This window comes from Microcebus murinus, chromosome 1 (assembly GCF_040939455.1).
Source record: "Microcebus murinus isolate Inina chromosome 1, M.murinus_Inina_mat1.0, whole genome shotgun sequence".
Lineage (NCBI taxonomy): Eukaryota > Metazoa > Chordata > Mammalia > Primates > Cheirogaleidae > Microcebus > Microcebus murinus.
This window is the reverse complement of record NC_134104.1, coordinates 121,029,184-121,043,547: the sequence shown is the minus strand read 5'-3', so window position 1 is coordinate 121,043,547 and position 14,364 is coordinate 121,029,184. Positions and strand designations below refer to the sequence as shown.

At 50.8% G+C, this 14,364-nt stretch overlaps 1 protein-coding gene across 1 annotated transcript in view; it reads left to right on the top strand.

The window, feature by feature from the left end:
- Positions 1-14,364, top strand: part of EPHB1 (EPH receptor B1) — a 414,697-nt gene that overhangs the window by 120,476 nt on the left and 279,857 nt on the right. The window contains exon 2 of the mRNA XM_012787778.3: positions 5,925-5,989. Within this exon, the coding sequence (XP_012643232.1) occupies positions 5,925-5,989 (65 nt within the window). The remainder of the gene's footprint in view (positions 1-5,924; positions 5,990-14,364) is intronic.

Below are 14,364 nucleotides of genomic sequence, written 5' to 3'. Positions count from 1 at the left end.
TGGGCCCGTGCCATGGGGGCTGGGGATCGGGGGGCAGTAGACAACCTGAAGAGCCATGTGGGCATCATCCAGGAGTTCTGTGCCAGCAGGGCTGGCCTGTCCAGCACCGGGCAGGGCATGTGGAGACCAGGTCTGGAGGGCATAGCAGGGACCCATGGGAAAGGCAGAGGGCCTAGCCGTGCACACTCTCGGCACCCAGAGCAGTCTGGATTTGGGACTAGGGGCTATTATTTTAGTATTTAATATATCCTATTCTTGCCAGCATGGACTCGATCTTAGGGCAAGAGTGTATGTGTGTGCATGCATGTTGGTGGTCCCTGTGCTTCCAACAGCCAAGAGCTGGGGAAAGGAAGGATAAAGTGCCAGCTGCCTCCCAGCCTCCATGCACCTGCCATTTTATTCAGTGCTCACACTGTCCCTAGGATTCCAACTTCCTGCCACTCACTGAGGCTCTAATTGCAGATTTATTTGCATGGTTATTGGATTAATTTCTGTTTCCCATGTGACTGCAAGCTCCCTGAGGCCTGGGATGTCTGTCTATTCTCTGTTCAAACACTGGTGCCTACGCAGCCCCCATCCACCTCCATGGGAGCCACTCAGAAATCCTGTGTTAAGTGGATACCTAGACCCCTTTCTACCACCGTGCAGGCCTCTTCCAAGGATCCTTTGTGAAGACTGAGGGAGGGAATTGGGGCTGCCTTGTGCCCTGTGTGCAGTGGGCCAACTTTCACTTCCTTGCCTTTGCATAACCGGAGCTTTATTCTTGAACTACTCCATGGTGTGGCTTCCAGAGTTAAGAAGTTCTGAGGGCCTCAGAGGGCCACACAGGGAAATGACTGCATGGGGGCACTGGTCCAGTCCCTCTTGGAAGGTCTGTGGACTTGCCTTATTAAATACACATGAGGCACTGGGTAGAGAAGGCCTGGAAGCCACTATTCCATCAGTCTGTATATGTTGCTGTATTTTGTTACTGCTATAGAAGGATACTGTAAATACTTCAGCTGAATATCTGATTAATGTCTCTTCAAAAAGAATGGCAGAGCTGTAAGAAGAGAGTTTATTTATCCCTCTTTCACCATGATGGGTATCTGATTTTTCCCAAATGTCAGTACTTGCAAAGGTGCCAATCCAGACAAAAATGGAAACTGCCTGCAGAGCCAGGCAGCAGCTGCCTCTTCTTCCTCACGGGGGCTCAGACCTAGCCCACCACCCACACCCCAGGCAGTGACCCCGGTCAGGGTTTCCACACTGAAGCTTCTACAGGGAAATGTCCCCTGGGAAAATGGCATCTCTTTGCCAGGCTCTTATGCACCCATCCTTCTCAGGTTCTTGCCAGTCAAGCCAACCCTAGCCAGTCACGCCTCTGTCTCCCCTGTTGGCCTCACTATATTCCCAGCTCCCCAGCCTGTTTGGGCGGTTCCACTGGCTCCCTTCAGCTTTCCTTTGCCCTCCCCTTATTGCCTCTGGGGTCACTTTCCATCTCTGTCCCAAGAGACACCAGAGATAGTCCATTCTGCCTTCCCTATCACTATCCACACCTGCCCAGGAAACCACAAGTGTCTCCCTTTGCCTTGGTTCTCCCTCTGGGAACAGGTGTGCTTATCCCCCACCTGCAGAATTGTGCCTGTTCCCTTTAGTTTTCCAGTCTCCTTCTCATGGCTCAGACCGAATAGGATGCCAGGTATGACTTCGTCCTTCCCTTACCCAGGCCAAGATTTTCTCTGGGCACCCTCCAGTTTGTGCAGGCCTGTAGCCCCGGCATGTATTACTCCTTCGTCTTCACAACAGTGCAAAGAAGACAGTAGATTAGATATCTAATGCTATCAGATTCTTATGAATACCTTATAGGTATCGTATAGAAGATACCATGTCATCAGATTCTTTTCATAGCTAAGGAGACTGAAACTTGGAGTGACTAAGTTATAATAATAATAATACCACATGTTTCTTCAGTGCTTTAGCTCACTCAGTCTCCCCCTCTCCAATAATTCTGTGTGCTAGCCAGCACTAGCCCTATTCTGTGGATGAAGAGGCAGCGGGAGAGAGGGAGGTGGGGGGAAGGGAGAAAAGGGGGAGGCAGAGGGGAGGTTGTATGACGTGAACAAGGTCACACGTCCACTAAGTGGTAGAAGTGGGACCTGGACTCAGGCTGCCCACCCCACACTGTGTGTGCCCTTCCTGTCGCCCCCACCCTCACCCGGGGCAGTGAGCAAGTGCTCCCGGAGGGCAGGGGCCAGGTGGTGGGCGTGGGTCCCAGAGTCACGTCCCCTGTAGGCATCCTTGGATCTGACAGCAGCACATGCACTTCCAGCTGGTTTGGTCCCTGTGCCACTGTGTGAGAGCAGAAGTGATGGTAAATATTTAATTGTGCTTCCACCATAACTTTCTTCCAGAACTCTCAATATGCTTTATAAATGCAAATGAGCGCTCTCTTCCTCTCCAGGGAGATGTAAACCTCCTCAAATCACTTTTACTCAGCCCCCACCAGAATGTAGTGCCATCATCAGGAGCGCTCAGTGCCAGAAAAGAAACTGCCCTTAATCATATCGAGTGCATGGTTTACGGCGTTGTGGTCTTCTGTCTCCAAGGTGGGCAGGATGTAAAGAAATGGATTCCTCTTGCTGCAGATTCTGTCCAGTATGGTGGATGGAAAACATTATTTGGAAGCAGATTAATTACAGCCCTAAGCAGGTGACTATGGCCATTATGAAGTCTTAGACCATATTTATAGGGTTAACAGAACAAAGAAGTCCTTAGAAGATTTAGGAGTAAAGGCTGATTCTTATTTTTGATGCTGAACTCTGTTTCCCTCGCAGTCAGCGTCCTGTGTCTGCTCACTGCTCCTTCAACATGATCCTGTTGTTGGGTTGGGGGATGCATTATTCTGGGCGTTTTTGTGGCTCTGTCTTTATGAGCAAGGACCCCACTCCCGCCCCAGCTGGAGCTTTAGCAGAGCCCCTTGGAAGCGCAGGTCTGCCTAGTGGACCATGCACCAAGGTTTGAGGCTATGGGGTCCTGAGGAGCTGTGTGACTTTGCAGAAAGCACTGCATCTTTCTGTGCGCTGGTTCCCAGCTCTGCCACGTGGGTTCAGTTGCCCCTGCTTCAGGCCCACCTGGCAGAGGCATTTTAATAATCATGGAGATGAGTTTCTGCAGAGCCTCGTGGAGTGTCTTCTGAGAAGTGTATTATGTAAATTTGGTGTGTCATTATGATCGTTATTAGTGCCGTGAAGTGGAGATGAGGGCGGAGGGAGGCTTGCTCCATGCGGGGACAGGCCTCCCCAGCTGTCAGAAGAATTGGGGGAGAAAACAAACTCCAGAAGCCTGCTCTCGCACTTGTGTTCCTTCAGATAGGCACAGGGTATGACTCTTAGTCTGACTCAAATTCAAATTGGGTGAGAAAATGCAGCTTGCTTTATCTACTTTAACTCCTGGCAGTTTCCAGTTTGAGCCCCGTTCCACAGGTACGTAGTGTTCAGTTGCGGAGGGAGGTGCTCCCTGGCTCTGTTGGCTCCTGTCCACACAGGTACCCACTGAGATGCCCCAGACCCCACCCGACCCTGGCTTATAGCCTGTTCAGGTCACCCCTGGGTGGTCTGCGTCCCCTTCCTTAGACCCATCAGGCCCTCAGGCTCCTGGGCTCCCTTAACTGCCATGTCAGCCTCACTGCCCTGGGATGCTGCATGTCCAAGGCCCTGTGTTCAGGACAGATGCCCACCATTTCTCCTTGGGGCAGCAGCTCTCTGGGATTGAGCACTGGGCCATGAGAGCATAGGGAGCCACTTTTCTCAGCACAGCTCCTCGCTAATCACTTCTGTTTTCATTCTCTCAGTCCTGCCCATAGGCAGTCCTTCCCAAACCTCTGGTTTATACCAGAAGTCTTTCTGATTCGCAGTGGGCCCAAGATTTTGTAACTGTCCATTCTGCATTCACATCTCCTCCCTGCAGCAGTGAACATAGGATAGCTGCTCACACAGTGGGAGGGGGCTGTGGGGGACACAGAGGAGAAAAAAAAGCCACCTCTTTTTGCTGAGCACCTACTCAGCTAAGATGTGCTGTGCCTGTTCCTTTGATACATACCCTGGGGAATTCTGGGCAGTAAGTCACCTCCATCAGCCTATATGGCACGACTGTGTAAATTTTAAAAGGTGTTCCTCTGTAGCAGTTGGATATCCACTTGAAAAAAAAGTTCATTGATCCATACCTTCCACCTTATACAAAAATTAACTCAAAATGAATTATAAACCCAAGTAAGAGAAAATCTTTGTGACCTTGGGTTAGGCAGAGATTTCTCAGATGCAACACTAAACCACAAAAGAAAAAATTGATAAGATGGATTTCATCAAATTAAAAACTTCTGCTTTTTGAAAGACACTGTTAAGAAAATGAGACTATAATTCACAGAGGAGAAAATATGTGCACAGGACTTATATTTAGAATATATAAAGAACTCACAAACTCAATAAGAAAATAAACAACCCAATTTTAAAATTGCATTTAAAAATTTGAATAGACCCTTCACCAAAGAAGATATATGGATGGCAAATAAACATGTGACAAATTGTTCAACATCATTCAGCAATAAGAAATGAAAATTAGGACCATAATGGTATATCATTACACACCTATTAAAATGGCTAAAATTAGAAACAACTGACCTTGCCAACTGTCAGTGAAAATGTGTAGGAACTGGAACATTCATACTCCCATGGAATAGGCCCAAACTGAAAGCAATAGGTGAACGGGTAAACAAATGGTGGTATGTCACTCAGCAACAGAAAAGAATAACTGTTGGTATATATAAGAACGTGGATAAGTCTTAAAACAACTAAGCTGAGTGAAAAAGAAGCCAGATTTAAAAGAAAAAGTATATACTATATTCCATTTGTACAAAATTTGAGAAAATGCCATTTACTCTATAGTGACAGGAAGCAGATCAGTCATTGCCTGGGACAGAGACAGGGTGAGTTGGGAGCAGGAGGGAGGGAAGGATTACAAAGGGACTAAGGAGACTTTCCAGGAGTGATGAGTATATTTATTATCTTGATTGTGGTGATGGTTTCATGGATGTAAATATATACTAAACTGACCAGGTTGTATACTTTAAATATGTGCAATTTACCCCTGATGGCTCCCAGGAGTTCACGGCAGAGGTTGGCATTTGTCTTTCCTTCCTGAGGCCGGGGAGGGGGGATTGGTCACCAGGGAGCTGGCTGCTGCATCACCCTCCCACATCACTGCAGGCACAGCAGGCTGCTGTGGTGTGAGATGTGCGTTGTGGTCCGGGTGAAGTCTTTGCCAAAGCTGCTTGAGACCTTTGGCAAAGTCTTGGGGAAAGAGGTGAGTGTGTGTCTGGGCCCAGGGGCAGAGGGACGTGTAGGAGGGTGCACGAGTTGATGGGAAGTTACCCTAAGGTGTCTACACAGAACCCAGATGTGGAGACAGAGGAGAGTGTGTAAGGAGGAAGGAGGGCAGACAGAGATCGTAGAAGCAGCCCAGTGGGGAGGAGAGGGCCAAAAGAGATGGCCCAAGAAGGCCTGAAGAAGGAATTAAATTTGGTCACATGGTCCACATGGCCTTGGAAGAGCCTCTGGGTCAAATAATCTGGGATGAAGCTGGATCTTGGGGGTAAATGGGTGGTGGGCAGAAGACTTCGCCCCACACAGGAGGCTCAGGGTCACTAGGGAGGGAGCACTGGATATGGCTTCAGGAGACCTGGGGTCTGTGTCCAGCTCTGCCGTGAGCAGCATGATCTCAGCAGCCTTTTGCTCTCTGAGCCTTGGGCTTCACAGGGGCGCCTGGGCTTGAAGATGCCCAAAGACCCTTCTAGCGCTGACACTTACCATGGTAAATAACTTTGTGAACATAAGGGCCACTGTTTAGCAATCTTCTGACTCATCGATTGTTTTCATTTTGATCTGCAGAAACGTTAATGGACACCAGGACGGCTACTGCAGAGCTGGGCTGGACAGCCAATCCTGCCTCGGGGGTGAGTGTCAAAGCATCCGCCCTGCAATCCTGCTCTGAGCTCCTGGGCCCATAGGATGCCCGGGAGAGAGGAGCCGGCACAGAGCGGTGCTGTGAGGAGTGGATACAGGTGTGGATGGCTGTGTCCATCGCTCATCCATGGGGAGGCAGCACCTGGGGTCTCAGACCTGAGCTACTGCCTCGTGTGGTGACGTAGGACATCTCTTGTCACGGTCTTCCCAGAGAGCTGGCTGCCGGGCAACTAGGGCCACAACTGTGTGAGACAGGGGCACTCAGGGTAGTGGCACTGGGGCAGAACAGTGATCTGCAGTACCCACAGGGCTGCAGCAAGGGCTAGGGCAGGAGGGAGGAGCTGGAGTTCAGGAGGGCCGAGGCCCTCTTTCCCCTGGAGCTTGCCTTAGAAAGACATTCTTGACTCATTTGTTCAGTGTCCATGCACTTGGCCAGACCTATAGCTATAAAGATGGGACGGCCTTGAGCAGCTCATGACCTCCTGTGGGGATCAACATGTTTATGGATAGGCTGGGGTGTATCTCCCCTTTATGGCCCTGGAGAGATCAATAGGCAGGTGTGGGCTCAGAGCTCGGAGTGAGAAACCACAGAGGGAGACAAGATGCCTTAATAGGGAAGGTGCAAGCAAGCTGGGTTTTGGAGAGTGAGTAGGAGTTTGGCAGTTGATGAAGGGAGAGTCTGAAAAGATGTTCTAAGGAGGAGGAGTGGCTGGTTCATGGGGATGAGGTCATGAAAAGACATACGAGGGAAGAGTTTGTGTGTCTGGAACATGGCAGGGTGTGGATACTGCTGAGATAGGGCCGGGGGTGAGTTGGAAGGAGGCACGGTGATGACAGGTTATGACTGCCATGCAGAGCAGGGAACACGGATTTTATCCTGTAGGTAATGCAGAGACCATGGGCAGGAAAAGAAATGGTCATACCTGCTGACAGGAGTTTGGAGAACAGTTGAGAGCAAAGCATCAAGGGGCTCTTTTAGCTGTCTTGGATGTGTCAGAAGTTTCAGGTTAAAATGAGATATAGTCAGGGGCTAGTTTGAGAGAAGTTAAGGAAGAAGAACTGGCAATGGCTGGACTGTGGAAGGAGGGAGAGGAAGAGAGAGGAGGTGGATGCAGTTTCATGTTTCTGGCTTGAGCAATTAGCTAACTTCAGGGCTTAATTATGAAGGAAAAAGACAGGAGGAGGAGGGCATGGGCTTTTCATTGCTATCCAGGGGTGACATCAGGCTGAGGCAGGGTGGCCCTGACCCCTTCACCTGCCCAGGCCTCCTTTCTCCATCTCATCCTAGTAACCTCTGCACCCTGCGGGGCATCTCCAGCATAGCCCATCATAGCAGTCTCAACAGGCCTTCGTTCTGCCATAGGGACAAGACCAAGTGGCATTCCCCAAAGCAGGGCACAGGGATGGGGCAGAGCCTGCCCACTCGGAGCCAGCCCAAGTCCCGCCAGGAACACTGCGGGCAACCAGGGAAGCCTTCCCACTCCTGCCTGGGACTTTATGTAAAGCTGATGAGGCGGCAGCTCTTCCAGGTTGCCTGGATATTAAGAACTTGCCATCTTTTACAAATTATGTTATTGTTTGAAGGCTTGTGTATTTCCATAAGGCATCGACATGATTTATGGTTAATTTCCCCTTGATTTTTGTACACAACACCTGCCTTCTTTAAACTTCTGCTCTGCTTTCCCAAGGAAGATTCTCCTTGAGGGAGATACTCAAAGTCAAGTAATGCCCTTTAGAGGCAAGAGCTGGCTGCCCTCCCGCGTGCTACACGCATGCTCAGCTGCCTTCCCCTCACTCTTCTGGACGGTTCTTCTCCTGGTGCCCCGAGGATCTTCCGAGCCTGTCTGGGTTACAGTGGTCAGGGGGAGGGTTAGGCTGGCCCGCGTGTCTTCTCCCTCTGCACTCATTCCGGATAGCAACCTCCCCTTCTGTGAACATGTGATGACCCCCAAGTTTGCATCCCTTGCCCAGGCTCACAGATCTAACTGCCACATCTTTCCCTGGGTGCCCATGGGCATGCCAGTCTCAGCGTGGCCCTAGCAGAATCCACCCCCTTCCCTTCCGCACCCACTCACGGGGGCTGTCCTCCACCTTAGCACATTGTAAAGTCCAGAAACTGGGAGCAACTCTCCACTTCTCCATCATCTTCAGACCTCTGTTCACTCGGCCCACCCTCAGGGACACCTCTGCAGTCCCAGCCATGCTGGAGCCCCCATCCCGGGTCTTCTCAGTGCTTTCAGGGAGCTTTCCCAAGAACACCATTCACAGTTCCAAATTGTACATCTCCATGTGTTAGGATTTGATTCATCCTTTCCCCGCCCCAGTCATATTATAACCTTGGTAGTGGCTGGGACTCTGTGTGCTCACTCACCATTGGACCCTAGCACATACTTTGCCACCCAACTCAATGTACGGCGGCTGAAAGTTTCTGATTGGGCAGGTGGGTGGAGGATGGTGACCTCCTTAGAGAGGGAGGACACAGGAAGAGGAGCATTTCTGGCTGGGAAGAGGCTGAGTCAGTGTCTCTGGGGCACCCATGCGGAGGTGCACCATCTGCGTTTGGCTTACAGGCAGTGGAATCAGAAGGTGGCCCCATATCAGAGGGACGGGAGCCCCAGGTGTGGCTGCAGTCTCCCAGGCAGTGTGTCTGAGGGGAAAGAGGCAGGAGCTTTGGGTGGATAACCCACACTGAAGTGGCAACTGGAGACTGGGAGGGAGTGGCCCTGGCACAGGAGAAAGCCAAGTGGGGGTCTAGTTGTAGGAGCCCAGGGAAGGGTGTTTCGGGGGAGGAGGGCACAAAAGTGGCAAAGGCTGCTGGGTGCTGCACATTTACACTGGGTTTATCTTCAAAGGCCCTATGGTGGCCTATACGGATAGTTTCAGAGCCCAGGGTAGGAAGCCAGGAAGCAGAGAGCTGGTGTATCAGCAGGATGCAAGGAGATAGAGGCAACAGTTTGAGAAGGGGAGAGAGACAGAACATGGGACACGGAGGAACAGGTGGGCTGTGGGTACATTGCCTATCACAGGAAGGAGTTCCTTTTCTGCTGAGATGGCAGGACAGAGATAAAGGTGCCTACAGAGAGATAGAGATTGCTCGGGTTTCGTGACAGAAGACATAAAATGGAAAATTCTGAGGCCTGGAGTGGTGGCTTACACCTGTAATCATAGCACTCTGGGAGGCCGAGGCAGGAGGATTGCTTGAGCCCAGGAATCTGAGGTTGCTCTGAGCTAGACTGATGCCACAGCACTCCAGCCCGGGTGACAGAATAAGACTCTGTTTCAAAAAAATAAAGAAAATTCTCTCAACTTCCTATCTTCTCTCTGAGTTTGGAGGTGAGGTTTGGAGAATGAGGGATGGGGACTCTTGGGGCACAGGTTTGGGAGGGAGGAGAAGGTTTAACTAACACTGCTGAGAGCTGGAGAGTTAGCTGAGAGTTAACGTGTTTAGGAGGAATATGGCTGGAGTAAGGGTGAGTTGTGGATGAAGGCCATTGAAGGCCATTGAAGGCCATGCACTGGTGGTGGCCTATAGGCCTCCTTCAGCTCTTGACTCTCCCTGGGGAGCTGAGGCCGGGAGCCATCTGGAGTTACGGCAGCATGAGAAAGAACGGGGGGACCGCAGGGGTAAGGAGCTGAAGACATCAGCAGGAGCACTGGCATCTTGTAGCATGACATCCACCCAGCAGGAGGGAGAGTGAAGCCAGGAGGGACTGAGTGATTGTGACCCGTTCAGGGGCTACAGAGGGAGGTCTCAACAAGGCCCAGGAGCAGGTGTGGTGGTGTGCTGCAGACTGGAGGGGACTGGAGGCCTTGGGTTCAGTCAGGGCTTGGGTTTAAGACAGGCAGAGTCCTCCTGGGTGAAGAGGAGGTCCAGAGTGGGGACAGGGTGTGAGCCGCTGGAGCAGAGGAGGTGAACTTCATGGTGTTGAGGAGCCCAGGTGTGTCAAGCCAGGAGGCTGGGTGGATGGTCCCTCTTCCTGGGACCTAGTTGGAGGATGGTGAGGGGGTCTCTCAGCCCAGAAGGGAGGAGAAGGCTTTAGGTTGTCTCTCTGCAGTCAGGATAACACACACATGTGCTTAAGATGGAGAGGGGGTTGTTGTTTTGGAAGCCTGGAGGGAGTGGGGTCTGCCCCATCCAGAAGAGGGAGCACAAAGCTGCCAGGTGCCCCAGCTGTCATCGCAAAGGACCCTGTCCACAGGGCATGGCCTGTGTGGCAAGCTTCCCAGAAAGAGGCCAAAAGATCTTCCTTTTATGGGTCTAACTGGGTGCTTTCACTGCTGTACTTGAGAACAGCCAGATGTGGGAAGGGGTTGGAGCACTCACTCACACAAAGTCCACAAATCATTTTCATTTACGTTGCTGGGAAGCTGACCATAATATTACATGTCAAACCCAGAAAGTGTGCCCAAATTCAAAATACTGGTTTATAATCTAATTGTAGCCTTTAATCTAAGGCCTATAGGTTTAATCTAAATCAGGGGCTTTGGTGAGCAGTGGGAAAAGATAACAAATACATGTATATAGTCACAAATGCCAGGGAAAGGCTGAGCTCCACTAAAAGGCTGTTCCAGGGATCTTCATTGTGGCCCCTGGAGACCCCTTCCTTGGGCTGGCTTCTAGCCCCACCCTGAAAGGCTCCCTGACCTTCACATTTCAGAACTTCTGGGCAGTGCAGGAGTTCAGAGAGGGCCCATGGGTGGACACTCAGCCACACCTGGCCCGGGCAGCATTCTGTACATGGTGATGGTCACACTGCCCTCTCCAGTTTCCGGATGCTGCCTGGCCACTCTTTCCCTTCTCCCTCATGCTCCCTGTCCTCAGGTGTCAGCTCTGTTCCATCCCCTCAGGGACCCTCCACCCTCTGTGGCTGGTGGATGCCCTTTTCTTTAAGCCAGAGGGCCTGGTGCCAACTTCTGACACACTGCCTGTCTTTTGTAAGCTCAACATCTGCTGGTGTGTTGGTCTCTTGCACTGACCAGAGAATGGGTCAGCCCCATCTCTGTGTCCCTAGTGCAGAGCATCAGCCTGGCAGTGGACAAGCTCAAATAAGTGTTTTGTCAACTGAATAAATGAGTAAGGACCAGACCATTCTTGATACTTCCTTGCATCTTCAACCCAGGACCCTGAACTAAGGATATGTTCAATGTAGATTTATCATAGCCCTGTGAAAAGTTTGTTGTAGGCCTCTCAACACTCCACTGGTTGCCAATATCTTTTTAAAGAGCATAATTAGTGCACATGGAGCCACCTCTCCTGAGCTAAGGGAAGAAGATCCCTGGTGCTTGCAGCCCCCAGCTGTGGCGGATTCCAGAGGCAAGCCTAAGTCCCTCTGTTAGTGAGGCTAACTTGGCTGCCTTGTTGGGAATCTGAGCCCAAAGATTTTTTTACTTTTGAAGAGCTTGGCCAGGGCTCACTGGCTATTTGCACTTGCGCTGTGATGGTTCCTGTGTTTGTGAGACACGTGGCCTATGTGTAGACATCTACCTGAGTTCTTATCTTCAAAGGGTGCTCCATGAGCTTCTGGACTCCAGCTCCACCTGTGCCACCATTTGGAGCCACCTTCAGGGGCTGTGACATACTCTGTTGACTACTGTAACACTGGCAAATCTCACCAAGGGAAGGCGATGTCATAGTTGAAAAACAGAAAAGGTGTCTAAAACCAAGTGTGATGAGCCTTTAGGATGAGTAAGCCGGGCTTACACGTGTGCTCTGTGCGTGTGTCTGTGCATATGTATGTGTGCGAGTGTATGTGTGTGTATGTGTATGTGTGTGTGCATGTGAAGTTAAATTAGCTGCTTCCACCTTGTGCCTTTGCAGATAGCTTCTAGAGTTCTGGTGATATTTTCAATAATGAGAGGATTATTGGACTAAGCGGAGAGCGCCCAGAGCAGACCACTGTGAAGGGAACAACACGTATCTGAGTGTCCCTGTCTGCTAAATTAACTCCGACATGAATTGCAGGCCCACGAGTGCAGGCACACTGCTGCTACTGTGTCCACGTGGGCCCGCCCGGGCTGCTTGGCGGCCCCTGGCAGTGTCCTCACCAGCCGCCCACCTCGTGGGACTGAGGAAAGCACACTCAGGAGAGCAATCTGCTCTGATAACACCTCGCTCCTTCCAGGGCCAAGCAAAATCAATTACAATGCGTCTGGTCTGATGGGGAGAACTTTATGGAGGAGCAGCTAAGGCCTCAGGCCTTGGCATCAGATAAACCGCTCACACTGGGCTGGGCCAGCCATGTGGTCTTGAGCCTGTCATCGAGACTCCCTCAGCCCCAGCGTCCTCCTCTGAGGATGGGGTAAGGGTGGTCACTGCATCATACATGAGACAATGTCAGTAAGAAGTTTTCCTTGGTAAACACTTAGGAAATGTTAGCATATCACTAACCCTCTGGGGGGCTGAATTTTCTCTTTTCTTCCTTGGATGATTCAGTCATTCCAATTAAGACAGAAAAGCCTGAGCTAATTTAGGCAAATTCAAGGGAAATTTAGCTCTGGGCAAAATGAGTTTATGAATGGAATTTCTCTGTGTTTGAATTTAAGGACATGCCAGGGGCGGGGCCAGGGGAGTTGGTCATACTTTCTCAAACTGGCACTGCTGCAGCTGCATGGGGATTTGGGAGCTTTGACCTGGTTTCTGATGGCTCTAAGCTCTTTTCATCCTTATTCTCATCCTGTGCTTTTGTGTCAGTCAGGGCTTTTTGGTGGCCTGTGACAGAATAGCACAACTTAATCTTGAAGGAAGCACCTTGGCTCATGTAACTGGATGGTCCAGAGGCTAGTGTGGCTTCACGTTTAGGCTGGTCCAGACTAACCTCTCTCTCCTTTCCTACCCCTTTCTCCTCTGTCTACTCCCTGCTGTGGGCTCCATGCTGGGGTTCCTCTTGGTCATAAGATGGCTTTCTGCACAACTCCAGCCCCACAGCCTCTTTCATCCACATGCCCTGGGGAAGAACCCACCTCCTGCTCCCTCCAACAAAAGCCCTGGAATTAGCTCTGATCGGGCCTGACTGGCTCGAATCTCACACCCACCCTGGGTCAACCCTGTCGCCAGGAAACGCAGAGTGCTTATCGGCAGACACCGAGGTCCCCGCCATCCCTGTTTGTGCAAAGCCTACTGGAAGCCCAGGAACAAGGGCAGCAGAGAGTAATTCCTCAGAGGCAATTAGGATGTAGGTATCAGAAAAATGAATAAATGCTAGGTAGGAAAAAGAAAATATCCAACATCCTAAGACAGACCCTTAATGATTTATAGCCAGGCACACATAATCTTCACAACAGCCCCATTTTACAGATGAGGAAACTGAGGCATATAGTAGTTGGCAAATTACCTAAGGTCACATGGCTACAAAGTGCCAATGCTGACCTTTAACCTCCTGCAGGCCGGCTCCCCTGCCAACCACTGTGCTCCACTGTCTTTCCTGATGAAATGCTGCCCACTGCGGGGTCTACATGGGGTGGGTTCCAGAAGGAGCTCCCAGGCTGAGTTGCTGTGGGCTCTCTGATTTCAGGCTCAGTCTGTAAAAGTTTTTTTTTTTTTTTCTCATAGTAAGAGACATGGGTGGTATCCTCTCTCTGAGCTGTTACCCAGGAATTAGTACTGCTTTCTGCACAGAGAGAGGCTGGCCTCCCTGCTGGTGGCCTCTGGCCTCCCTGCTCCCTCCCTCAGCCCCGCCCCTCCCTTCCCTCCTCAGGTAAACCACTGAGATAAGTCAGAGCTCCCCACCCCAGGCCTCCCACCCACTCTTTATCTTTTTCTCTCTGTACCAAAAGGCCTGTAATTAGGAAACATTAGCAGGCTCAAAACAGCTTTCATACCTGAAACATCCTCCATAATTGCACTCAGCAGAGCTCTTCCCTGGCTATTAATGTCACTTTTATGAAGCAATGAGGAACAAAACACCCTGAGGCACTTAAAACATTTTTTTATATAATACATGTCTTTTAGGAATGGAAGTTTAAAATCACCTGCCTGACAGAGACAGTGATAGACAAAGGCTCGGATGGGAGCCACGAGGAGGAGGGCCCTTTTCCGAGGAGGAGGGCCCTTTTCCGGGAGATTCAGATGCTGGGCTGGGAGGAGCTGTGGTGGCCCTGGGGTGGGTGGGCCTACATCAGATGGGGCCCCAGGGGAGGAGCTTGGGCCAGAGCATTGCTCATTCCTGGTTGCTTTCTCACAGGGCTTCCATAGGACACTGTTCTTGTGGGCATGTGCATGTGTTTAGCAAGGAGGGGCATAGAAGGCACAGATGACCAGCATCGTGGAGTAGAATATTAATTATTATATTACACTGATTGCAGAAGTACAGTGGGTATGACTCTGTGTGTGTGTGTATGGTATGGGTGGAGGGGAGAGAGTGATTGA